This window comes from Pan troglodytes, chromosome 5 (genome assembly GCF_028858775.2).
Source record: "Pan troglodytes isolate AG18354 chromosome 5, NHGRI_mPanTro3-v2.0_pri, whole genome shotgun sequence".
NCBI classification, from domain to species: domain Eukaryota; kingdom Metazoa; phylum Chordata; class Mammalia; order Primates; family Hominidae; genus Pan; species Pan troglodytes.
In genome coordinates, this window is record NC_072403.2 from 96,030,759 (window position 1) to 96,058,283 (window position 27,525).

The 27,525-nt window shown below is 42.1% G+C and overlaps 1 protein-coding gene across 6 annotated transcripts in view; it reads left to right on the forward strand.

The window, feature by feature from the left end:
* The window catches only part of MRAP2 (melanocortin 2 receptor accessory protein 2), a 161,505-nt gene that overhangs the window by 22,498 nt on the left and 111,482 nt on the right, over window positions 1–27,525 (forward strand). For 2 of the 6 annotated variants that reach the window (XM_063813249.1, XM_063813250.1), the window contains 4 exons: window positions 7,959–8,031; window positions 13,503–13,614; window positions 15,005–15,114; window positions 17,703–17,842. Coding sequence is in view for 2 of the 6 variants with exons in the window: in XM_016955947.4 (XP_016811436.1) it covers window positions 25,571–25,977 (407 nt within the window). In the remaining 4 variants the exon portion in view is untranslated. Of the gene's footprint in view, window positions 1–7,957; window positions 8,032–13,502; window positions 13,615–15,004; window positions 15,115–17,702; window positions 17,843–25,279; window positions 25,456–25,512; window positions 25,978–27,525 lie in introns of those variants that run through there. The other 4 variants (XM_063813251.1, XM_016955947.4, XM_063813248.1 and 1 more) reach the window with 4 other exon arrangements.

The window sequence follows — 27,525 nt, forward strand, 5'->3', positions numbered from 1 at the left end:
TGCTCCCTAGCACCTCTTTTATCAAGTCATTAATCCCATTTGTGAGAGCTCTGCACTCTTGACTTCTTAATCACCTCTTAAAGGCCTCACCTCTTTTTTTCTTTTTTTTTTGAGATGGAGTCTCGCTCTGTCGCCCAGGCTGGAGTGCAGTGGCGTGGTCTTGGCTCACTGTAAGCTCCACCTCCCGGGTTCACACTATTCTCCTGCCTTAGCCTCCTGAGTAGCTGGGACTACAGGCGACTATCACATTGGCGATTACATTTCAACATACACATTTTAAACATTGAAACTATAGCATGTGGCTTGGCTATTGTGAATAATGTTATAATGAACATGGGTCTGCAGGTATCTCTTTAACACCTATAGTGTCTTTTAATTTTAATTGTCTGGACTAAAGTATTTTAGGATCCCTTATATTTATTTCCCTTCTAAATGCAGATATGGTGCTAGAAATAAAGCTACAAAAATAACACAGATCAAGACCCCAGCTCTCTTTACAAGAAACTTACACCAAAGTAGGGGAGACAGATAAGTAAATAACCATCTTGATGCAGTGTAAGAGGGGCAATGACAGCAGTAACCCCAGAATGTTAAGGGAAACATGCAAGGGTGACTACCTGGCCTGGAAAGGTGGGAGGGAATCAGGAAGTTTTCTTAGGGGAGTTAACACTAGCGTAAAAGTTCCCAGATGAGTTTGCCTGGTCAGGTAAGGGTAGGAATGTATAAGGGTGATCCAGACTAAAGAAACAGCAATAGGACGAAGAAAATGTTAATTGGCAGATGGAACCATGATATAAATAAATGAAACTTACTGAGAACCTATTATGTGCCAGGTACTGTATGCTACCAATTTCCATGTTATTCGTAATTCAGAACTCTGTAGGGCACATCATTGTTACTCCTCTTTTATAGGTGAGAAAACAAAGGTTTGGCAAGGATGAGTACTTGCTGCAGGTCCAACAGTTATGACTGGACTGGAACTTCATCCCAGCTTGGCCTAACTTCAGAGGAGTTTCATTCAACTTACATAGATTCGATATGAAATGGGAATGCAAGAAGGCATAGATATTTCTGGTTGATTCAATTTCCTGATAATTCCCAATTACAGTAAAAGAAATGGTTTCATAAGGACTCACATGTTTGAAAAAGTCTTTGGATATAAAATATAAACCCGAGATTAAATTTGATAATAGAAAATTTTTGATGAAGCATAAATTAGAAAATATTTTTCTGGCATTTTTTTCCTAAAAAAAAGAAGATCCTGTTCCAAAACCAAGCCTTCGTAAAGAGGTCCTATTCCTATGTATTTTATGATTGGAGATGTGGAAGTCACTGTTGATGTGGTCAAAGTAGAAACATTTGTGGGTTTTTTCTTCTTGAGGAAATAAACCAAAATGCTACAATAAATGAGTAGCAAATTAAGTTTGGAAGTTTTAAATACATGTGTAATCAGGAATACATGCTCAAATTGTCATCTTTAAGTATGATGGAGAATTGATGGTGCTTCATTTTCAAAGCATGCTTTTTCACATTAATATTCTGCACTCTGCAGTTATTATACAATTGCTAGCAGGGCCATTGTGCATCTTTTGAAATTGAATATATTCTTATGTACTTAGGATCTATTCAGTACACTCCAGAGATTGCCTTGGATCCTGTCTCTGAAGATGTAAACATAGGAGAACAGACTAGTAATCATTTTATTTTCTGAATGTGTTTGAAATACATAAGCACAGAATAAGAGTCTGGATTTTCTCATTCCCAACCATGTTGCTTACACCTCATTCTTCATGCAGTCGCCATAACTTGAGGCCAGGTACTATGCTAGCTGTGGGCCACCATATTGATTTCTAAAGATAAGAAAATAATTAACACCTGACATCTGTGAAAATTTAATGGAGTACCAAGCCTCTATTCCAATAGTACAGAGATATGGGCAGATGGCATGGGAAGGCGTAGGAGGGCACAACAAATTATGTGGCAATTAGGAAGGTTTCCAAAAATGTTTCACAGAGGTGTTCCTTGCTGGGTCTCGAGAGTGAGGAGGACTCTCTAGGAAGATAAGTAGAAGGATATTCTAGGGAGAGAGACCAGCATCAGCGAAGGCACAGAGACAAGAAAATGCACCGTAGGTTTTGAAAACGGGAAGTTATGCCAGCCCAAAGTGAGTCTGCATTGTGTGAAAAGAAGAAAGCGAAAAGAGCCTGTCAATACCCCTAGGTTAAAAGACAGGCAGGTGCAGATTTTGAAGGGCTTTGTACTCTGTTCTAAAGCAACTGGACTCCGACAAAAGTCAGTGCAGGGTATTAAAACAAGTGAACTTGGAGTTCTATATTTCATGGCAATAGGTGTTGTCAAACACCCCACAGAGTAAGGAGAAGTGGCTGGATTCAGAGAAGGCAAGTCCTATATATTCTTTTGCTAACTTAGTTCCACATTTACAGTATTAAATAAATATTCAAGCTCAATCATTCTTATTTTATCTCTTCTGCCTTCTGTTTTCAGGGAAGATGGCACATGGCTAGCACTTACCTTGTATATCGAAGTTCTATTTTGTTAGCTCTCAACTTTCCCTTTTCTGACTCGAATAACACAGACTCCTCACTCCTCATAAGGTTGATTCTCAAGCCTTTGATCTGCCTTTGTAGGATTTCACCAAACTTCTGTCAAGTTCTCTTCCTCCTCTAGTCTTCTTAGATAAAATTATTTATTTTTGACTAGGCAATATATTTATATAATTCAACCATAAAATATCCTTTCTACCAATAATAATAATATATAATATTCTTTCAACTCTGTCCTCCATCTGCCCCTTTCTTTAAAGAGGCATTAAAAAGCCATCCTTTTCTGGGCCGGGAGTGGTGGCTCACGCCTGTAATCCCAGCACTTTGGGAGGCTGAGGCAGGCAGATCAAGAGGTCAGGAGATCGAGACCATCCTGGCTAACACGGTGAAACCCCGTCTCTACCAAAAATACAAAAAATTAGCTGGGTATGGTTACAGGCACCTGTAGTCCCAGCTACTCAAGAGGCTGAGGCAGGAGAATGGCCCGAACCCGGGAGGTGGAGCTTGCAATGAGCCGAGATCGCACCACTGCACTCCAGCCTGGGCAACAGAGCGAGACTCTGGCTCAAAAAAAAAAAAAAAAAAAAGGCATCCTTTTCTATAAATCATAACTGTGCCTATTTTTCTGTGAACTATTTATGTCCTTTGCCCACTTTTCTATACCTTTTTGGCATCTTATGAGCTTTTTGTATATTTTACATTCATGTTGAACAATTTTTTTGGGGGGGTGGGGAGAGACAGTCTTAAAAAGCTGTGGACATCTCCAGCTAATGATACGCATGCTCAAGTATTTTGGGGGATGTGTACTGATATCTGTAATTTACTTTGAAGTACATAAAAATAAGATGGGTTGATAGGTGAATAGAGGGTTGAATCAATGGATAGATATATGAGAAAGCAAGTATACTGAAATGTTAATGGCAGAACCTAGGTGATAGTCACTCAAAAATTCTTCCAACTTTGCTGTATGCTTAAAGCTTTTCATTATAAAGTACTGAGGAAAATTGTAGAAGTGAAAGCAATTGCTATGTAGTTGTTGATTTCATGGCATTTACAATAGTCCCAGATTAAGGGCTTAGTATATTTAATTCCAGAAGGTAAAAATGGAGGAGTCAGTCACAACAGCTGGATGATTTCTCTCTACCCTGTCTTTTTCTCAAAGCTGCCTGATTGACTTGCTTAGTTAAAAGGTTGGGTTATTCTAACTTGAATGTCCAATATAAAGTGCTCCTGGCCAGGACCCCTTTCAGGATAATGGGAACAGTATCAAAGAGAGCCACTCTCAGTGGAAATGCTGTTAAGACCATTCTCCTATTACTATTTTGAAATCCAAAAAACTACCTTCCAAGCAATCTTCTTGTGAAATTCCCCAGGGAGTTGTCCAAGTTTGAGTCATATACAAAACCTCCAAAGTGGGTATCCAGCACTGGATCCCCTACTTGGGCATCCGATACTTGAGTTGCATAAACTCCAACACGCTAAATTTTGGTCTCTTATCATACATAGTAAGTCTGGATGCTAGAAGTCGACTTCAAATAGGAGATTTCTGGAGACTGTTCAAGTGTAGCAACTCAAATGGATTGTTTTAATAAGGTCAAGTGGCACTGTCCTGATGGGTCTCTTTATTAGCCACTTGCTCCATTTTGGCTTCTTGTGTAACATCATCTTGAGTTCATCTACTCTGAAGTAGCATAGACTGCTTATCCAATAGGACTAACATCTTATAAGAATAAAGAACAGAGACACAGACACACAGCGAAGAACACCATGTAACAAGGGAGGTAGATACTAGAGTGATGCATCTACAAGCCAGGGGATGCCAAGGGTTGCTGGCAACCACTGAACGTTTGGAGACAGGCATGGAACAGACTCTCCCTCAGAGAGACAATTTAATTTTGGACTTCTAGCTTCCAGAAATGTGAGAGAATACATTTCTGTTGTTTTAAGCCACCAAGTTTGCCGGACTTTGTTATGGCAGCCCTGGGAAACCAATGCACTGATCACAATTATGAAGCCTCATAGATAGGACTTCAAAAGTCAAAATGATCATAAGTAATCTCTTTCTCTTCTCTGTATCAGCACCGCTCATTTCTTCATGCTCTTAGAGCCATACCATGCCATCAATCATGCTTTCAACTTCAGTTAGAAAAGTAAATTACAGACATCAGTACACATCCCCCAAAATACTTGAGCATGCGTATCATTAACTGGAGATGTCCACAGCTTTTTAAGCTGTTGAGTAGATCACATAAACTATGAGATATCTGTAGAGGAATACCTGGCACATCCATGAGTCTACTTCCTTTCATGGTAGGTGTCGAGGTAACATATTCCTTTCCCAAGCATTTCAGTGAATAACTAAAATATGAGCTAAGTGTGGTTATAAAGTTTATGTTAAGATTTGTTTAAAAAGGGATATCAAGAATTCATGGATCCATCTTATCCATAAATATCACTGCATCTTTCCCTGGGCATATATGCAGGAACTTGGGTTGGTATGACCTCGGAATTCAGGCCTCACAGATCCCCAGCTATCCTATAACCACACTGAATGTGCTGATGTAAGTTCTCTCCAAAGGCCACAATCCTTACATCCCTACAAGGACATCTTTCACATTGCTTTCATATATTACAATCCTCTTTCATATACAAGTTCTCAGTAATAAAAATCCCATAAAGCATAAGCTTATTTTTTATTAATATTTGTCAAACCCTATCTTTCCATTAACAAGGAAAACTTCTTGGCCAGGTACGGTTGTTCACGCCTATAATCCCAGCACTTTGGGAGGCCAAGGCAAAAGGATAACTTGAGTTCAGGAGTTCAAGACCAGCCTGAGCAACATAGAGAGACTTTGTCTCTACCAAAAATTTTTTAAAAGTTAGCTAAGTGTGGTGTCACATGCCTATAGTACCAGCTACTCAGGAGGCTGAGATGGGAAGATCGCTTGAGCCCAGGAGGGAGGCTGTGGTGAGCCGAGATCACACCACTGCACTCCAAACCTGGGCAATGGAGCAAGATCCTATCTCAAAAAAAAAAAAAAGAAAGAAAAAAAGAAAAAAAAAGAAAGAAAAGCCTTCTTGTCCCAACTATTTTCATGTACTACTGTGTGTTGCAGGGATTGCCTGCATAATAAAGCTCTGTTCTGACAGAAAAATATATAAGTGAAACATGAAATTTCATTGATTAAATGAAGAGAAATAACAAGGAGAGGAAGCTATTCATGGACTTAAAAAATTAGTAAGTAATTGCCACTCAAAATGAAGGCCAGAAAGCAAAAATGCAAGAACTCATGGACAAGACGGCAAAGCAACAGAAAGAGATAAAAACTGGTGAGCTGGTGAAACCAGCAGAGTATTAGAAGAAAAAAAAATCATAAAAATAAGGCATAATTGGCCGGGCACGGTGGCTCACGCCTGTAATCTCAGTACTTTGGGAGGCTGAGGCGGGCAGATTACCTGAGGTCGGAAGTTCAAGACCAGCCTGACCAACATGGAGAAACCCCGTCTCTACTAAAAATACAAAAAATTATCCAGGCGTGGTGGCGCATGCCTGTAATCCCAGCTACTCGGGGGGCTAAGGCAGGAGAATGGCTTGAACCTGGGAGGCAGAGGTTGCGGCGAGCCGAGACTGCGCCATTGCACTCCAGCCTGGGCAACAAGAGCGAAACTCTGTCTCAAAAAAAAAAAGAAAGAAAGAAAGAAAGAGGGAATAATTGGAAGGAGCATAAATGACTATGATACAGAAATAAATGATACAGACTAGACACTGTAATCAAAAGATTACCGTGAAATATTACAATGAAAAGAAATTTATTTATGTTAAAAGTTGAAAAGAATTCGGGAGAAATAATAAAGAAATTAGGCAAAGGAAATTCAACACCTTCCAAAATCTTGCAGGCATGCCTTTTACTCATACAATATAAATTGCATCCAGAGGGAAGAAAGGAAGTCTATTAAATCGTAATTTCCAGCTTCCAACTTTCATGATGTAAAAGAGGACTTAATTAGGGAGCGGGGATGAATGCTGGTTTCAAAAACAAAAAAGTGTTAGGCTGGGCGCGGTGTAATCCCAGCACTTTGGGATGCCAAGGTGGGTGGATCACGAGGTCAGGAATTCTAGACCAGCCTGGCCAACATGGTGAAACCCGTCTCTACTAAAAATACAAAAATTAGCTGGGCACAATGGCAGACGCCTGTAATCCCAGCTACTCAGGAGGCTGAGGCAAGAGAATCGCTTGAACCCAGGAGGCAGAGGTTGCAGTGAGCTGAGATTGCACCATTGCACTCCAGCCTGGGTGAAAAAAAGTATAGAAAAATGGGCAAAGGATATAAATAGTTCACAGAAAAATAGGCACAGGTATGATTTATAGAAAAGGATGCCTTTTTTTTTTTTTTTTTTTTTTGAGACAGAGCCTCGCTCTGTTGCCCAGGCTGGAGTGGCAGTGGCGCGATCTCGGCTCACTGCAACCTCCGTCTTCCCAGTTCAGGCCATTCTCCTGCCTCAGCCTCCCGAGTAGCTGGGACTACAGGCGCCTGTAACCATGCCGGCTAAATTTTTGTATTTTTAGTAGAGACGGGGTTTCACCGTGTTAGCCAGGATGGTCTGGATCTCCTGACCTCTTGATCCGCCCGCCTCGGCCTCCCAAAGTGCTGGGATTACTGGGATGGCTTTTTAATGCCTCTTTAAAGAAAGGGGCGGATGGAGGACAGAGCTGAAAAAATATTATATATTATTATTAACTCATATTTTCCAAGTCTTAGGCTTAAAGAGAACACAAATACACAAAACTTTGATATCATGTTCTCTTCAGAAACAAAAAAAGAGATTGGTTTTTTAATCATTTATAACCGTGGGCAGAATTTCCTTCAATCTGTTGTGATTTTTGTGGCAAAGTCTTTAAAATTTGACCCAGCAAAAGATTGAAGGTAAGAATAAAAGACAAAACAAAATGAAACAAACAAAAAAACACTTATATTGTTATTTCCTTTTCCTTTGTTCATTTGGAGAAGCCACAGAGCTGGGAACTTGTATTTCTGGGCATCAGGAAATAAGGCAGTGAACTTTGAATTTTCCCAGACTTCAGAGTCACTTGCTATTTATCAGATTAAATACAACTGCCTTAGAAGGAAATAATTTATATTACCTGGGCATGGCAAGTTGTGTGGCTTAGAACAAGCCAGGTTATCCTCAGCAATGATAGGAGTCAAAAATTACACAATGAAGAGCTTTACAAAAAAGTTTTTTCAAGTTTTTATCATTTCTATAATGTGTTCCCTTGTGAATCCCTAATCCCTAATATCCTTGTAGCTCTTTTCGAAAGACATACTAGTACTTTGAATAACAGCATCAAAAATCATTATTGAAATTTTTTTCTTTTGTTTCTTTTGTTCTAGGGGCCTCACATTCAGATCTAAAGAGACATATGGAGCTCTGGGGGTACTGCACTGGCTGCTTAGGAATAGGCAGGTTAGGAAAAACAAATATGAGCTCAGAAATGCACTTTTCTGCTAGGATATAAAAGTATCATGTTACAGATAAAGTGTAATCTAATGGAACTATCACACTGGGTGATGTTGGGAGAGCCGTGGACATTCTTTAGTTGGAGTCTAAGTAAACTATCTGGTCTTCCAAATCCCAAGACCTAAATTAGTCAAAGCCTATGTCATCAATTGCACGATTTTAGATTTTTCCTTCCCAATCCTTATCTGTGTGTCCACTGGGGTTGGAAAGGAAATATTTATTGAGTGTTGAATTAAAGTCCTTATACATCCATGAGAATGGATTTTAAAAATACCTCCTCTGGCTGGGAGCGGTAGTTCATGCCTGTAATCCCAGCACTTTGGGAGGCTGAGGAGGGTGGATCACTTGAGCTCAGGAGTTTGAGACCAGCCTGAGCAACATGATGAAACCCTGTCTCTACAAAAAATACAAAAATTAGCAGGGCGTGGTGGCATGTGCCTGTAGTCCCAGCTACTTAGGTGGCTGAGGTGGGTCACTTGGGCCTAAATATATATATTTAGAACTGTGGTCAGAATTTGCTTCAATTTGTTATGATTTTTCTGATAAAGTCTTTAAAATTTGACTTGGCAAAAGGATGAAAGTAAGAATAAACAACAAAATGAACAAAAAACCCTTCTATTGTTATTTCCTTTTCCTTTGGAAATATTCTTTAGATCTTACTTCTTAAATGGGAATGACAAAAAATAATTTCTTTTTCTTTTCTTTTTTGTTTTTGAGAGGAGTTTCACTCTTGTTGCAGTGAAACTGCAGGCTAGAGTGCAGTGGTGCCATCTTAGCTCACTGCAATTTCCGCCTCCCGGGTTCAAGCGATTCTCCTGCCTCAGCCTCCTGAGTAGCTGGGATTACAGGCTCCTGCCACCATGTCCGGCTAATTTTTATGTTTTTAGTAGAGATGAGGTTTCACCTTGTTAGCCAGGCTGGTCTCAACCTCCTGACCTCAGGTGATCCACCCACCTAGGCCTCCTAAAGTGCTGGGATTACAGGCGTGAGCCACCATGCCCAGCTGACATAAAACAATTTCTGAGCCCACAAATGCTTTTTCTTTCAAGGCCTTTTTGTCTCTTAACACATCCCATTTACCAACACATTTTACCTATGTGTAATTCTAAATCCCCATACTGATCATAAAACACTGATAATTTAATCAGATTTTGTTATGGACAACTGATGTTTTCTAGGGGCAGAAAAACTTGGCCTATTTAGAAAGTAAATTGGCCAGCTCTATCAACATGAAGCCTGGGGCTTTCTTCACATACTTCATTGCCCTTTACTACTGGGTTTGACCAGCCTTACTTTGCTTTCCTGAAGGCAGCATCTCAGAATGTTGTCTTGGCACATAACTCGGGCTGCTGCTTTGTGATGACCCCAGAACACTGTTCAGATCTCCCTTCCTACCTCCCTTTCTAATCTCCTGCTATTACCCCAGAGTAGCAAACCTAATGGCTGACACTGCCCTAGGACTTGTTTAATTGAATCCTGAAAGTGAAGTGTGCCAGGGCCACTGAACACAGAGGCCCCTATAGCTTTTCCTTAAACAGACTTTTTCCTTAAACAGGCCTTTGCAGTCATCTATCCGTAGCAGTGCCAAGAACTTCCTTTCACACTATTTGGGACACCAAGATCCTCCATGGGGATAGACCCTTTGGATAAGAGTGCCCTAGCACACTGGTTGGCACATTCTTCATTTATTGTACATACTGGATATATTTCAGTTAGTATTATTAAATGGATTAAGTCTTATAAAAAATATTGGGGCTCTGCTTGGAGAATATGAAAAGGAAATGATAACCATAAGCAATACTCAGGGCTGTAGCATTGACCCTTTGGGTTGGAGCTCAGGTGTTCTTCTGAGAGGCAATAACAGAGCTTACAGTCAACAGAAAGATGTTTGATGAAATGGTCACTCTCCAAAACACTTGCCCCTTGCTGCTGAATGAAGGTAAGTGCAGAGAGCAGAGCCCTGGTAAAGAAGGTGTGAGCATCTCTTCAGGGGTCTGCTTACCTAGCTGGCTCATTCTGATCAGGAAGTTCCCACCTTCTCCAGATGTGTACCTAGAAATTTATGAAGATGACAGAAAGAAATGATAGTCCCTTCTTCTTAAGAAGAATGTATAGGTCCTTTAGAAATACAGACTTCAAAGATTGCAAGCTGCGTCCTGGTACCAATTGCCACTTTGTCTTCACTAAATGGATAATGATAACTTTACAAAGGAAGTTGTCTTGGTTACAGAGCAGCCTGGATTCACATATGTGTCTCTGTGGCTCTTGTCCTCACAATCTGTACTGAATTAATCTCTGCCTTTTGCTCAAGGCTTTTATCACTGAGACATTGTCCTTTTTTAAAAAAAATCTTCTCCAATTATAGAGTTTATATACTAAATTTTTGTCAGTTGATTTTCAAGGGAGGGTTTGTTCCCCTCCAGGGTGCTATGGATGTGGCCAACTTTGTCTCTTTAGGATCTTTGGAGGAAAGAATTCTTCCCCAGTGAGAATCCCCCAGTGCACCCCACCATGACATGCCACCTATGTAACTGCTGAATCTCTCTGCCACCCAGCAATAGCAATGCTGATTGAATTACAATTCAATTACTTAGTGGCCAATATATGTGTATTACAAAAGTTCTAAAAGGAAGAATTGGCAGACTGTATAAGGAGCTCCTGAGAATATAACTGCTGCATCAGGGAATCTTAGCATTTCACAAAGTCAAATCTAGAAATATAATTTATAATTTTAAATAACTTATAGTTGCACTTGTAATTACTTTTTTATTGGTAGCCTTTTGCAAAGCTTGTATGCTCTATGAAGCAGGGGCTGAGTTTATCTTATTTACTGATATGTCCCCAGAACTTAGTACAGAACCAGAACCGTAAAGACACTTAGTCTAGCACTGGTGCTCACTAAAACAGGGATGAATCACTCACTATTCTTTGATCTGTCTGAGATATTCTTTATTAACATTAATGTCTGATTTTTATTATATTTTCTGGTCTGATTTTTATTATATTTTCTAGTCTGATTTTTATTATATTTTCAGTCACCTAGAAGATATTCTCCAAGCCAAGTACACACTTGGCACATGGAAGGAGTCTATGGAGTGAATGAATTAATGATCTTGAGAGGGTTATTTGGCAACCAATGGGCAACAATAATTTGGGAGCCTGGGAATATAACAGGGAATGGAGAAACAGGTGGAACCCTCCATTCAGACCCAATTGATGACAGCAAAACTGGGACAGGAAGGAACTTTCCAGGTCTTAGCAAGATGGTTGAATCAAAGCAGCAGGTGCCTACTTTGTCCACCATCTTGAATTAAATACTTAAAAATTTTGTGATTAAAATATTTAATAAGACAGCATAACAAAGTGGATAAGAGCCTAGATTCTGGAGCAGACTCTAGGTTTTAATCAGGCAGGCTAGGTGACCTTGAGCAAGTTATTTGAGCTCTCTAAGCCTCAGTTTTCTCATCAGCAAAATGGAAATAAAGATATAAATAGTACCTACCTAATCACATGGTTGTTATGGGGATGAAATGAGTTAATCTTTACAAGATACTCATACCATGCATGGCAAATAATAAATGTCATATAAATGTATGTTAAATATAAACAAATAATTATCTTTTGTGGAAGGAAGATAAGAATGTTACTGTGTGTATTAGTATCTCTTATCCTGTAGCAAATATTCTGTATTTTATGTCTTTAGAGTATGCAGAAATCCACGATCTCTACCTGAGATTTAAGGAAGCATGAGTTATTGATTTAAACCTTGCATCTGGTATAGAATTAAACATCTCCTGCCCGATGAGGCAACTGAAAGGTAGCCCACAGTTGATTGCTCTTTGATGACTTGTTTTTATTCTGCTTCCAAAATCTGATAGAACATCCATTAGAGTTTGGCAGAAACTCTGTTCTCTAATCAGCACTATGAGTTGAGTTTGCCTCAGAAACTGGAAGGAAGAACTGATTTTCAAACAATTTAATTGTCATCTAATGACATACATGGCTTGATTTGTCTGATTGATGAGTTAAATTACTTCACCTGGTCCTGCGAGGGAACTGACAGTGCATTCAGTTTCTCATCCCCACTCTACAAATAACTATTTCTGGTGACTACAGCAACCACATGCACTTTCATCTTCTGAATTTAATCAGGCAACATGCTGTTTACTGATTCATTTGAGTTGTACAGCAGAATACTAAAAGAGGACAAAATAAAGCTGATTCTTCCTCCATCATGAGGAAGTGTCTTGTGAACTTTGTTTTTTCTGATCAAGCAGGGATCTTACCAAGGTTGAGCCCAAAGGCAATTAAAATAAAATAAGAGGAAATAGGTAGAAAATCAAAATGATAAGTCTGAGGACAAAGGTAGACTTTATAGACCAAGCAGTGAGATTGTTAAGAGGCAGAGCTGGATATAGGATGGAAGAATGTGTGTATGCCCAGAAGCCCACTGATCCACATCCCATCTGGAAAAAATCAGCATTCCTGCTTTGTGTGGTTGCCTTGCCTGATTAACTGCTTTTACATTCCATCTATCTGGCAAGATTTGACAATGTGTGGTATAGCCATTCCTGCTCTAAAGACATAGGCTTAGCTATACTCTTAGAGGAAATTCAAAGATCAATTTTTAGTGAAACCGCTTTATTTTGAATTTGAGAGAAATCTGTCCAATTAGAATGATGTCACCATTTGAGGTTCTGAATTCTATCCCTTTATCCTTATTAAGTATCCCTTAATACTAATCTAGACTAATTTTTCTTTGAGAACCAAGTCCCAGGTCCTTACATATGGCAGGCAGATCTCAAAGGAGATTTAAAAGGGGCAGCTGTCTTCAAGAAGGCAGGAAGTTTGCCTCCCAGCATGGTGCCTGCTGCTTGACTTGAACACACCTTTCCCTTTTCCTTCACCAGACTTCTGACTGGTCACCAGGTGAGAATGTCAAATCTGACTCACATGAATCAGAAGTCTTCCCTAGTGACAAGCTGTACTACTAATTTCCAGGAGACAAGGAATCAAGAAGTATAGGCTGAGCAGGGACCAGAGTGGGACTTTCAGTGCAGGTGTCCAGGCCCTTTCTTGAAGTTTTGGTTCCACTCTGGCTCAGGAGAACACATGAGGTATCAAAGGGATGTATGCAGGTCAAATTACTTATACAAAGGAGGTCCATTTCAGTCTTGAAACCTCTCCATTTTATACTCAGCTAGTTATATAGCTTACTTAACTGTGACAAGGAGCCATGCCCCAGAGATTTACAGACGCCAGATTTGTTTTCCAGAAGCAATCCTAGGTGATCTGGTACACATGACTAAATCTCTCCTTACAGGATTCTTCCCCTATCAATTTCATCACTTTACTTTGCAGGAGAACCATCATTACAAGGAGATTAGAGAAGGTCACTGATTTTTTTTTCCCCTCAGGCGGGCACGGGGATTCTCTGCCTTCTTAAAGGGGAGCGTGTGCTGTAGACCTGCTGCTTAATCGTGTCCTTCCCAGAGATAAAGCAGTTGCTCACCTGAAAAGCCTTGGAAGGCAAGGCGGTGGGGAGGGTGGCGAGGAGGTGGGGAGGGTGGCGAGGAGGTGGGGAGGGTGGCGAGGCGGTGGGGAGGGGGCGAGGCGGTGGGGAGGGGGGCGAGGCGGTGGGGAGGCGGGGCGAGGCGGTGGGGAGGCGGGGCGAGGCGGTGGGTTCGGGGGCGAGGCGGTGGGGTTGGGGGGCGGAGCACTGCTCTAGGGAATGAATCCATGTTTAAAGCAAATATTGCAGAGTCCATTCTCATCAAAAGAAAGCGGAGCCATGTTTTAAGATCTACTAAAACGGCAGATAGTGAACAACTTCTTTTCTAAGTTGGGAATGCTTCTGCCCAGAGATTTATTGTCCTCATTATGTTTTGCTTGGATTTCTTAAAAAAAATAAAAAATAAATAAAAAATTAAAAAGGAGCTCGAGTTACCCAAGCAGCCACCGTTTCTTGTGAAAAGGAAGCAACCCAGCTCCAGAAAATGCTCTCAGGCGCAGAGAAAAACAAACCTGGCAAAACATGAACCACAGACAGCAGCTGCAGCGTCTCTTGGGAGATATTTTAGTTTCATGGAAAGCCTAATTGAGGCCTAACTCATTCACATCCCGAGATGATGTCCATTTGAGGTGGGCCATTCTTGATACCACTTAAAAATATATATATATATATATATATATATGGCTGGGTGCGGTGGCTCACGCCTGTAATCCCAGCACTTTGGGAGGCCAAGGCGAGTGGATCACCTGAGGTCAGGAGTTCAAGACCAGTCTGGCCAAAATGGTGAAACCCCGTCTCAACTAAAAATACAAAAAAAAATTAGCTGGGCATGGTGGCGGGCGCCTGTAATCCCAGCTACTTTGGGAGGCTGAGGCAGAAGAATCACTTGAACCTAGGAGGTGGTGGTTGCAGTGAGCCGAGATGGTGCCATTGCACTCCAGCCTGGGCAACAAGAGTGAAACTGTCTTAAAAAAAAAAATTATTATTGTATTTTATTATGTTCCTGGGTACATGTGCAGGATGTGCAGGTTTCTTACATAGGAAAACATGTGCCATGGGATACCACTTTTTATGTGACCCTGGAATTGAAGCAAAATTACTTGTGAGGATTAGATAACTGATGCTTTGTCACAAAAAAAGAGCATAAACAGATTCATTGACTTACCCAGAGTACCAAAATTATTTACTTTTGGACTCAAACTCAGAAGTCCAGATTTGAACATTTTTTCACAACAAGGTGGAAACTGTGGCCATGCGATTGTTGTTCATATCATGCATAACCAAGAATAACAGCTGCTGCCCCGTGGTATTTACTCCATGACAGACACCATCCCAAGCTCTCCACGTATGTGATTTCATTTCATCACTGCAAAAAACCTGGAGGCCATGTTTATCCCTATTTTACAGATAAAAAAACCAAGGCACAGAACAAGTTAGTGGCAGAACAGAGATTCCAATGAAGACCTCTTTGACTCTGATCCTGTGTTCTCACTGCCTCTTGTACTGCCTCTCTGTAAGTACATTGATCCTGCCAAACAGCTTCATTCCATTAATTGGTTTTTTAAATTTATTTTTCAGAAGTGGACAATGGTGAGCAATTGTTTTTCCAGAGCACAGACACCCATGAGTTTAGACCTATCTTCAGTAATTAGCTTTTCCAAATATTCCCATCTACCTAGGTAGACGTGTGTTTTAAATCATTTTCACCTGATGCTCTTTCTCTTCCACTGAATATCCTTCCTTCATGAATTACATACATTAATGTATCATATATATTTGTAAATACATTTATGTTATATATGTGCTATGGTCTGAATGTTTATGTCCTCCCAAAATTCATATGTTGAAATCCTAACGCCTTCAGTGATGGTGTTAAGAGGTGAAGCCTTTTGGGGGTGAATAGGTTCTAAAGGTAGAGCCCTCATGAATGAAATTAATGAGCCCAAGGGAGTTCATTCATCCCTTCCACCATGTGAGGACACAGTGAGAAGCTGCCATCCTACGAACCAGGAAGCAGGCCCTCATCAGACACTGATTCTCCCAGTGCCTTGATCTTGGACTTCCCAGCCTATAGAACCATGAGAAACAGATTTTTATTGTTTATAAGCCATCCAGTTTACCGTATTTTGTTAGAGCCGCAAATGGACTAAAACAATATGTTATGTATGTATATGTATAGATATATCCCGTCTTCTACTTTAGGTTTAACATGGCTTTATTCTCAATTAATGAGAACATGAGGAGTGAGTATTAACTTTTCCCTTTAAATAGAGGGCAATCTGCTAGAAACCTTCCATGGAAAGTTATGTTTATCTTTCTCAATTTCCAAGTGCAGAGGACATCTGTGATGTCACACGATTACTTCACTTCTGGGTAAATACAATCCAGTGATTATAATGGAGAACTTGGTAAAGTACTGGAAAACTAAAGGCCAGAATTTAATTAAGCAAAACATACTGAAGTGCACTAAAATAATCATGCAACTCTCAAAATAAGCAATGCTTTAAAATGAAGATTAAACATTTCCCTAAGGCATCAGTCCTACATGTTTTTATTATTTTTATTTTAAAGATGAGGTGTCACTCTGTCACCCAGGCTGAAGTGTGGTGGCACAATCATGGTTCACTGCAGCCTTGAATTCCTGGGCTCAAACAATCCTCCCACCTCAGCCTCCTAAGTAGCTGGGACTAGAGGTCTGTGCCCCCAGGGTCGGCTAATTAAAAAAAATTTTTTTTTTTTTTTGGTAGAGACAGGGTCTTGCTGTGTTATCCAGGCTGGGCTCAAACTCCTGGCCTCAAGCTATCCTCCCACCTCAGCCTCCCAAAGTTCTGGGATTGTAGGTATGAGTCACCCTGCCCTGCCAGTCCTGCACATTTTACCAAATATTTCTGTTATCAATACACAGATCCATACTTTACCCTTCCAGTTTCTTGAACATTGTATGAAACACCAGAACTTCCCATTTCTAAGGTACTGTAACTTCATAAGAACAACATACTTTAAAAACACGATATAAGAATAGTGTTTGTGTTTTGTGAGTTGTGGTTATCCATTAACAAACACTGATAAAGCACGTGTTATGTGCCAGACATGGGGTTTTCAAAAATGAGTAAGAGGGCCGGGTGCGGTGGCTCACACCTGTAATCCCAGCACTTTGGGAGGCCGAGGCGGGTGGATCACGAGGTCAGGAGATCGAGAACATCCTGGCTAACACGGTGAAACCCCGTCTCTACTAAAAATACAAAAAAAATTAGCCAGGCATGCACCACCAAGCCTGGCTAATTTTGTATTTTGGTAGAGATGTGGTTTCTCCATGTTGGTCAGGCTGGTCTTGAACTCCCGAACTCAGGTGATCCACCTGCCTCAGCCTCCCAAAGTGCTGGGATTACAGGCCTGAACCACCGCTCCCGGCCAGAGAACACTCATTTTATATAACTTCTAGAGTCACTGTTTCTCAGGGCTGGAAGGGAGCTTAATGAGTACATGATCCAGCCTTGCAGGTTGATGAACACCTTGACCCTGTCCTTGCCAGGTGCTTATCCAGCCTGTTCCAGATCATAGCCACCAAGGGGGAACTCTCTGGACAACCTGGCAGAAGTTCCCCTCACTCAGCTGAAACCCGCCTCCACCTGAGGCCACAGAGCAAGTCTCCCTGGGCTTCTGGGTCTTCAGACATTTGGAGACAGTTATTATCTCTCCCTGCCCTCAGATTTATCAAGTCCAGGCTAAATGGATGATTTCTCACTTATAAATGTAAGGCATTTAATAATTACATTTCTTGATAATAAAATAAGGAAAAATTTAGGGTTTTTAAACAAAAAATTGCATTGGTATATGTCTGCTGTTACCCACAGGGGGCCCTTGTTTGCAAAGCTAGATATTGCTGGACCCACCTATTGGTAGACATCTGAAAAATTTCTGCAAATGTGAAATAAATATTAAGGTCCAGAGAGAATAACTGTATTTTGTAATATCTGTAATATAGCTGTGTATTTTATCATATCTGCCTTTATATAATATAATGATAAATATAAATATCATTGCAGCAATAGTTATAGTAGAAAAAATCTGGAGTCCACCTAAGTGTCTATTAATAATGAGATAGTTAAATAAATTATGGTGTCTACTCAGCCATTAACAGTTGATGTTTGGATTCAGGTGCAGTGGTGCCTGCCTGTAGTACTGGCTACTCAGGAGGCTGAGGTGGGAGGATCACTTGAACCCAAGAATTTAAGGTCAACTTAGGTAATGTAGCAAGAACACTCTCTCAAAAAAGAGTCGATGCTTATAAAGTTATATAATAATATAGAAAATGCCTACAATATAATGGAATTATGTGGGAAAATCAATATACTCATTTAAAGGTACCATATGATATGGTTTGGCTCTGTGTCCCCACCCAAATTTCATGTTGAATTGTAATTACCAGTGGGAGGTGGGAAGTGATTGAATCATAGGGGTGAATTTCCCCCTTGACTTTCTTGCGATAGAGTTCTCACAAGATCTGGTTGTTTGAAAGTATGTAGCACCACACCCCTTCTCTCTCTCTCTCCTGCTGGCCATATGAAGATGTGCTTACTTCCTTTTCACCTTCTACCATGATTGTAAGTTTCCTGAGGCTTCCCCAGAAACAGAAGCCTGTACAGACCACAGAACCATGAGCTGATTAAACCTCTTTTCTTTACACGTTACCCAGTCTCAGGTATGTCTTTACAGCAGTTTAAGAATGGACTAATACACCATATGGTTGCTATGTAAACAGCCATGTTTTACAACAGTCTTAAAGTAAATGCAATATGTTAAGTAAAATAAGCCTGATATAGAAAGACAAATATCTCATTCTCTCACTCATATATAGGAGCTAAAAAAAAAAAAAATTGAACTCATGGAGATAGAAAGCAGAATGATGGTTACCAGACACTGGGAAGGGTAGTAGGGAGAGAGGATAAAGAGGAGTTGGTTAATGGGCACAAAAATACAGTTAGATTAAAAAAAAAAAAAAAAGATCTAGTGCTCAGTAACCCAATAGGGCAACTATAGTTTACAATAGCTTATTGTATATTTCAAAATAACTAAAAAGTAGAATTAGAATATTCCTAACACAAAGAAATGTTAAATGCTTTAGGTGATGGATATCCCAGTTACCCTGTTTGATCATTACATATTGACACACTGGTACCAAATATCACATGTACCCCATAAATATTTACAACTATTATGTATCCATAACAATTAAAAATAAAAAAATTTAAAAATAAAAGTACAAAATGCTATCATTGGTGGTTTTACAGTAGTGAAGTTATAGATGACTTTTTCTTCTATTTTGTTTTCCAAAAAGTACTGATATTACCTTTAAAATAATAAAAAATTTAAATGTTTCATATTTATTTCAACATTTCTTTCTGAGATTTTATACACAGACACACATACCCAGATACACACACACACGCACATGCACACACCCACACACGTGCACACACACACACCTCCTTCTTTTTATTATTCATCATCCTCACATTGGGTCAGTTTCTACAAAATGGGCATGAATTTTGGCGGGACCAGAAATGTTAAGAATAGTACTAATGATAATTTGAGCAGAGGCAGAAGAATGCTGAATGCTTTCAGCACATAGTGATCACAGAATATCTTTGAGGTAAAAGAACCAAGAAGAGAAAAGTGACCCTCATGGGCAGATGAAGCCACCCAGGGCTGCAAGACCTCATCTTCCCCTCACTGCATAGACAGGTGTGCAGGCATGTGGGAAAGAGAGGGGGCATGAGTATGTGTGGACTCCACCCACACCGCTGTAACAGTCAATGTCTAGGCTCAACGTGTTTCTCTATTTCGGAATAATTCCATCATGCGTTGTATTGGCTGTGACACAATTGAAGGAATAACAAGGAGCAAAGCACCAGGACAAGTTAGTCTCTCTTTTCCATTTGCTGTCTGAGAGTGGCTGAGCTCCGTGCCAATAAACTGAAGCTTCCTCATTATTGTGTGATAGTAAACAAGAAGCCATCAGGATTTCACTTCAAAATGCACCAATTCAATTTTGAGGGAAAGAAATTTGCTAGTGTTAGAGCCTAGGGCTACACATGATCGCCATGAGGCTACAGTTTCTCCTCGGTGCGCCATCTCTCTCTCTGGTAGTGCAAAATGAATTTTAGTTGGCATTTCAGCATGGCTCACAGCTTCGTCTTCTTGACTGAATGCCAAGCATGAACTAAAATATATCAGATGTTTTGTCTGCCTAGTGCCACGTTATGTGGGTGGAAGTCTGTGCAGTTCTACTGGAGGAACAAAACAGTAGGATTAGCAGCAAGAGGGAAGCTTCAAGTAAATGATTAAACATTGGAAGGGAAAGAAAAAATGAATATTACCAGGAGGTAGGGGCTGAGGTCCTGTATGTATGAGCCTGCAGAGGTGTGCGGTGCCCTGGCATGTGTTCCATGGAATAAAAAGGAATGATTGGCAAGTGAAAGCAGTGCACATATGTTCAGGAATAATTGTGCTGATTTGAAAAGAGCAACAGTATAAAACCAAGACAAAGCAAATGAAATCCAATTTATGCCAAAGAGTAAGAAAGTTTATAATACTCAATAAACCCCCAAATCACCTAAGAAGGAAATGGGCAGAGAATTGTTGCCATTAATGAGATGGGAGCAATTCACGATGAGAACGTGACCATTTGCAGCACGCACTCCTCACATCTTGCAAGCCTTGGGGCTTCTGAACACTCACTCCTCCTATTTATTTTCTGAAACTTAATTGAGGAAAAGGAGGAAACTGTATCCTTGATATGAGTTGTACTTGCTGCTCCCTGGGTTGGCTTTAGCTAGTAGAATTCCTGGGTTCCTTTGTGTGTGAGGTTTTGCCTTTGATTTAACTGGATGATAGATTATCCTCGTCTCTAAAGGAAACAAGTTAGAGAGGTAACTGTGTCATAGTGTGTACTTTAACTTCTGAAAACAATGTCAATTTTTCTTTCTCATCACTTTCTTCAGTTGGTCCTGCCTTGTTGTTGGACTCATTATAAAAAAGCCAGGTTTTCCATGCCCAGACACATTAACTATCAGGGATGTGTCCTTCTCTGAGACAAGTCTTGATTTTACTGCTTCCTGCTGAGCCTGACTGCTGGCATTGGTCCTAATCAACTGGAAAATAAATGGAGCTTCCCAGGTCTTGAGTCAACACTGAGCCCCTGTTTTCCTGATGCTGCCAGCTGCCAGCCAGCCCATTGCCAAGAAACCATGCCAGAGCTCATGTTCCCTTATTTTCTCTCTACTTCCTTTTCCCTATCTGCTCTCCACCTCTGCTGTAATGCCTCCGGGCATTTTCTCAGTTCACTCTGTTTTCAAATCTTTCTTTATTACTCAGACTTCTGGGAACATTCTTGCTGTGTTTCATTGCTGTGTATTTTTTTCCATAAAATACTTCTTAACTAGATGGTGTCACCTTGAACAAATGAAAGGGAATATATTTTAGGTTTTCTTTTGTATCCACCCTGACCCTCCAACCCTTCAGTTCCCCAACCCCAGAAGGGCCCAGGACAATGCAAGATACTCATCATTGAATGACTAAATGATTAAATTTCCTGAAGGATAATTCAGGTTTTTTTTTTTCCCCTCCAGAAGTTCTCTTGATTTATTCTCTTACTCTTTATTATCTTATTCATCAATTATTTCCTTTCTCAACTCTTATCTTAAACTTATCCCTTCCTTTGGGATCCTTGTTCTCAATCTAGAAACATGTTTATGTCTCTCGTCTGAAACAAATGAATAAAGACAAAACAAAACAAGCACAACCTTTCCCTTGACTCTGTCTCCCATGGGTTTATTCAACATTTGTTTCCTGTGCCTACTATGTGCCACTGTTCTGGGGGCTGCATGGAGGCAGAACAGTTGCTTCTCTCATGGAGCTAGGGAGAGGATTCAGATAAAAAAATATATATATATATCCACAGGAAAAGCTCCAGCTACAGCTTTGTTATTCAGGCCTAGGCTATTTGGAGTCTTGGTTAGAAGGCCTTCCACTGGCCCTTCCAGCAGGCTGATTTAGCTTTGGTGACTGGGTGTGGGCTGGATATTAGGCCTCCTGACCTCCTGCCTCCCATAAATCTGCACAAGGGCCCTCAGCAGCCCCAGTCTCCTCTTTCCTCCCAAGCCTGCTTAGAAGACTAGCCTGTAATTGCACTCCCTATTCTTTAACCAGCAGCAACCTGGTCCCAACGCCTACCACATGATCTCCATGCTAGGGCCCATGGGGTTTGGTTCCTAATTACATGTCCTTGGGCCTTAGACATTATTATCCATTTCTCCACTGGGTTTCACCTTTTCTGGTTCACCTCTATGTCCCTAGTTGCTCTTTCTGACATCAGCCCTCTTCTCTTCTCACTTTATGTTTCCAAGAAGCAATTTCACCCATCTGCCAGCTTTAATCACACCACCTCACTGATGTACCCCAAGTTGTCTTCAGATCTCCATTTCCCAATTCCCAAGGCCTAGCTTCATGGGCATATGACTGGTGCAGTGGCACACGACACCATGCTTAGAAGGTTAAGCATTAAATCCTCCCTGGGGATTTAATGCTCTGTGGTCGCCATCTTGGAATTCTTAAACTTCTTTGAAATTTGAATTGGTATTCTGTAAGTCTATCAGTCTGCTCAGGCCACCATAACCATGTACCACAGACTGGGTGGCTTAACCAATAGAAATGTATTTTCTCGCAATTCTGGAAATGAAGGCCAAAAGCAAAGTGCCAGCAGGGTAGGCTTCCTCTGAGGGCTGTCAGGAAAGGCTCTGTTCCAGGCCTCTCTCCCTGCCTTGCAGATAGCCACCCCCATGCTGCCTCTTCATATCGGAGTCCTTCTGTATCCATATGCCCCATGGTGTCTCTCTGTGTGTACTCTTCTTATAACAACAGTCAGATTGGGGTAGGGCCCACCCATATGATCTCATTGAACCTAATCACCTTTTTCAAGGCCCGATCGCCAAATAGAGTCACATTCTGAGGTACCGAGGCTTAGGACATACGAATTTTGGGGGACACCATTCAGCCCATCGCAGCAATTGAAGTCAGATGAGGCAATGAAGCATGCGCTTAGGGCTTAGAGTCATGGCTCTCTGTGGCCCTGCTTTCTGCCACCTTCCTGGGACACACTCTCAGGTGCCTCCCTGCCTCTTGGCCTTCTGGCCACCCAGCAACCCCTTCCTTCCACACTTAGAAGGCACATGGGTACAGGTGCTGGGAGGACCAGGGTCCAGCCATCCTAGCCCAGGGATGTCAGTGCCACTGCATGTTTGGAGGTGATTTGGCAGGGGCAAGCCTTGCACCCACCCCAATCCAGGTATCCAGCATATCCTGGTTGATGTTGCAATTCCTTGGGATTTCCTGAAGTCCATGGACCTATGGAAGGCTGTGGGAAAGGAAAGTGACTTCCCCCACTTCCTAGCCCTGGGTCATTCAGCCTTTTTGAGAATTTGACTAAAGTTAGATAACCTCTACCCTGGAAAGTTGACATACATAGACAGCCATGATTTTTATATATATTAAGCGGGTGATGAACTGCATAAAGCTACTCTGTGCACCTCTTGTGATTTGGCCCTGCTTACCTTTCCAGCCTCATGTCAACTCTGCTTTCACCATGCTGCAGCCCTCTTGAATCAGCAAAGCCATTCTCTGAATGCATTGTATCCTTCCACGCGTGTTTTTGCAAGCGCTCTTTCCTCTGTCTACCATATGCTTTCCTTCATTAGCATTGCAAAAAACTTCAAAATTAAAATTACATTCTATCTTCTTAGAGAATCCGTACTGTCATCCCCTACTTCCTATAACCTAAGTTAAACCAAGTGCTCCTCTAGGACATCCATGAGTCTAAAAGGTTTATAATACTAAGTTTTTATTATTTCCTTACCTTTGTCCTTTCTACAGGATTGTGAGCATTTTGAGGACAAGGACTGTGTTTTAATCATTGCTATTTTCCTGGTGTCTGGGACACAGCTGAGCACAGTCAATGTTTGCAAATATCTGTTGAAAGATCAAATGAATGCATTCCTGAATGAACGACTGAAAGAGGAGAAGTATGAGCTTGTGGTGAGCTCATTTTGGAGCCAAACAGTGCTGGGTTTAAATCCTGGCTCTCTTGAAGACTAGTATTGTGACCTAAGGGAAATTACTCTAAAGCCTCTGTTTTCTAATCTCAAAATAAGGCAAATGGAATTTACCTTCAAGACAAACCATTGTCAACTTATATTGATGAACAACAGCTATAGCTACATATAACTCAGTCCTGTCACTAAATTTCTGTGAGTTATCTTGGAATGAAAAGACAAAATTAAAAGACAATGAAGCTGTATTCTTGCAGATTAATTTATTAACAACAACAGTAAAAATATACTCATTGAATGTCTACTGGGTAGAAGACATTATGCTAGGACCTGTGGAGAAATTAAATATAAATTAATATTTGGCCTATGGAGGAGTTAAGGTATACAGTATAGGCTAAATTTTAAAATAAAGTAGGAAATGTCAGGTGCCATAAGAGAGGTATCAGATTTTAGATTAAGAGTTCGTTTGTAGCTGAGACAATGAGGAAGGCTTTTTGGGAGAAGTGGTGTTTGAAATGACCTTTCCTACAAAGGAAAGGTCAAAAGATTTTTGCTGACAGTGGAGGAAGGAAGACAGGAATGAATGCAACCATGAGGAGGTGGAGATACCTAGGAGAGAAATGTGGGCTTGGCCATCCTATTGATGTCATTGTTTCACCAGATGCTGCAGTTTCAGCTTCTGAAACCAAGGGTTAGTGACCTGCCTTTTTCACAAAGTACAATGTGCCCTGGTTTTCTGTCTGGAGCCATTGACGCTCTGCCCAGAACAAGGCCACCTGATGCCGACAGCTAAGGCAGAAACTGGCCTGTTCACACCGTAGCCCCTCAGAAGCAGCAGTTCTGTCACTCTTTTTCACAATGCCCTGAAGACACTTGGCAGAGGCTCTGCTGCAGGGGTGAGGAATCACATCCCTGTGAATAGGAATGAGCAACTGGAACTGGTGTGGACACTTGGGGAATGATTAACAAATCTTATCACAGATTGTCAAATTATGTTATTTAGAATCAAACTGCTTGTGGATGAGGCAGAAGATACATACACACGCTATAAAGATGGTTTTCTCTAATGACCAGTGATGATGAGCTTTTTTCCATATGTTTGTTGGCTGCATAAATGTCTTCTTTTGAGAAGTATCTGTTCATATCCTTCGCCCACTTTTTGATGGGGTTGTTTTCTTCTTGTAAATTTGTTTAAGTTGCTTGTACATTCTGGATATTAGACCTTTGTCAGATGGATAGATTGCAAAAATTTTCTCCCATTCTGTAGGTTGCCTGTTCACTCCAAATGCCCATCAATGATAGAATGGATAAAGAAAATGTGGCACATATACACCATGGAATACTATGCAGCCATAAAAAAGGATGAGTTTGTGTCCTTTGCAGGGACATGGATGAAGCTGGAAACCATCATTCTCAGCAAACTAACACAGGAACAGAAAACCAAATGAGCATGTTCTCACTCATAAGTGGGAGTTGAACAGTGAGAACACATGGACACAGAGAGGGGAACATCATACACCGGGGCCTGTCAGGGGGTGTATGCTACTCCCACCCCTGTCAGGGGGTGGGGGGCAAGGAGAGGAAGAGCATTAGGACAAATACCTAATGCAAGTGGGGCTTAAAACCTAGATGACAAGTTGATAAATGCAGCAAACCACGCTGGCCCAGTGCTAGCCCTTTGGGACCCCATTTGAACGTTTGACTGCCCTTTGACACCTGGACCAGTGGGCAGGAAGAGAAACTAAAATCGAGGTAGTAATTTAAGCAGCACATTACGGGGGGCTCTGGCCTTACTGAACTTGAACTCAATGCTGCCGATTTTTCACAAACCTTGATTCATGATACCCCACTCCTTCTTGCTCAGCTAATGAGCTCCTCCTGTTACCCAAAGTTGACCCGAGGGACCCACTGCAGAGCCCGGGATGGCAAAGAATTCTCTGACTCAGGCTCTGACCCGGACTCGGAGGGGCAAAGTGAGCGGGAAAGGGATCTGCAAAGCTCACCTCCTCTTGGCCAAGGCGGCCTCCCGCTGGGGAGGCGGCTCTCGCGCTGGGGAGGCGGCTTCCGCGCTGCAGCCCCCGCTCCAGCGCCCCGCGTCGCCTCCGCTGCGGGTCGGGAGCGCGCGTCTCCGCCGCACCTCGGATCTAGGAGCTACTCGCCTGGCCCTGGGCGGTGGGAGGCGGCGGCGGCGGCGGCGGCGGCGGCGCTCGCGCACCTCGGAGGAGCCAGGAGCCGGAACCAGGGCCGAGCCCGCGGGCCGGGGCTAGCCAGCCGGTAACTGCGGGCGGGACAGGGCGCCCAGGGCCGAGCAAAGCCCGGGCGCTGGGTGCGGGGCGCGTGCAGCTTTGGTCAAGGCAGGGCTTGCTTGGGTTTGGGGGCAGTCTTTAGTTTAGAGGGGCTAGAGAATGGGGTGGGAGGAGGAGAACTGGGGTGTGAGGACGCCCACGGGAAGAGTGTGGACCCCGTGGAGAGCACCAAGTTTAAAACCTTCCCGGCAGCCCTTTGATGTGCGTGTGGACGCCGCTGGGCGTCCGAAAAGCCTGGAAGCTGCGGCGCTCGGGGCTTGGGTGGGCTTCCTCCCCTCCGCTGGGCCCCAGCGGCCGAGGCACACCCTTTCCCGCTGGTGAGAAAACTTTCCTTGCTGCGGCCCTCCTGCCGCCTTGGTGCCCTGCAACTGAGAGAGCCCCCCTGGGCTGGGGAAATGTGCTGGCTCCTGGCCCCGGGCGCGCCTCCATGCACTGGGCAGGGTTCTCAGATGATGCCTGGCTTGACAGTTGCTCATTCATTTTGTTTGGACTGGGGAGCCTGCTCGCAGGTCATGTTACTGATTAGAGGGAAATAGGGGTTTTACACTTTCCCCGCCGCCCCACCCCGCAACCCGCCCCCGCTCCCCCCGCCCGCCCCGCGCCCCGTGCCTTTCCCATTCTTTCTGTGTAATTAATTGAGGAAGGCAAAGAGTAGTCTCTGCAGAAACCTGTTTGGAGGCGTTGTGGTTTCCACAGCATGCTAGATGGCACAGAATCTCAGCCACTACTCTGCATTTAGTTTGACAACAGTGAAACACTCTGGTGTTTTGAAGGCAAAGGAAGCTTGAGGGAATGTGTCCAGGGAGACGAGAGAAGGGAACTCTTATGCATAAATTAATTCTTACGAAAACCCCAAAAGTAAACAGTAGTATTTTCAGTTTGCAGGTAGAGAAAATTAGATTGCGATATTAAATACGTTTTCCAAGGTGACTGCCCCAGTTAAGTAATAGTGGGGAGTAGGGGTCTGGAAGCTAGGACTGTGAGTCTAGTTTCCTTTAGGTACATTGCATGGGGTACACAGACAAGAACAGGTGCAGGAGAGTGACGTGGGCCTGCAAGGATAAGTTCAGGAAAGCCAGAGGCCACTGTGAGCTGGGGTACTCACAAGGAGTTTCGTTCTTATGAGGAAGATCATCCAGTGTTTATGGAAGAATAGATAATATTAACAGGTGATAGGAAAAGGAAGAGTTGCTTCCAGTCTGTATCTTTCTTTTCAAAGTGAGGCCAGCCTAAACCCTAAAGAGGGTCTGGAAGCCCGAAACTGGACTGGATTGTTCAAAACCCAAATGGCAGACATCCTAGAGTAGTGAAAGCGGTTACAGTCATCTTTGTGCAGGTATGAGAGACGAGAACGGACCCAGGAGACTTTTCAAAAGAGGGAAACATTGAATCCTGGCAACATTCTAGAACAAATTCTTTAAGATAGCTCAAAACTACCTAGGGAAGCATTTACAAATACTTACGCCAAACCAACTCCCTTCCCTTTTCTAGCAATCTACTGGGATATAGATCAGGG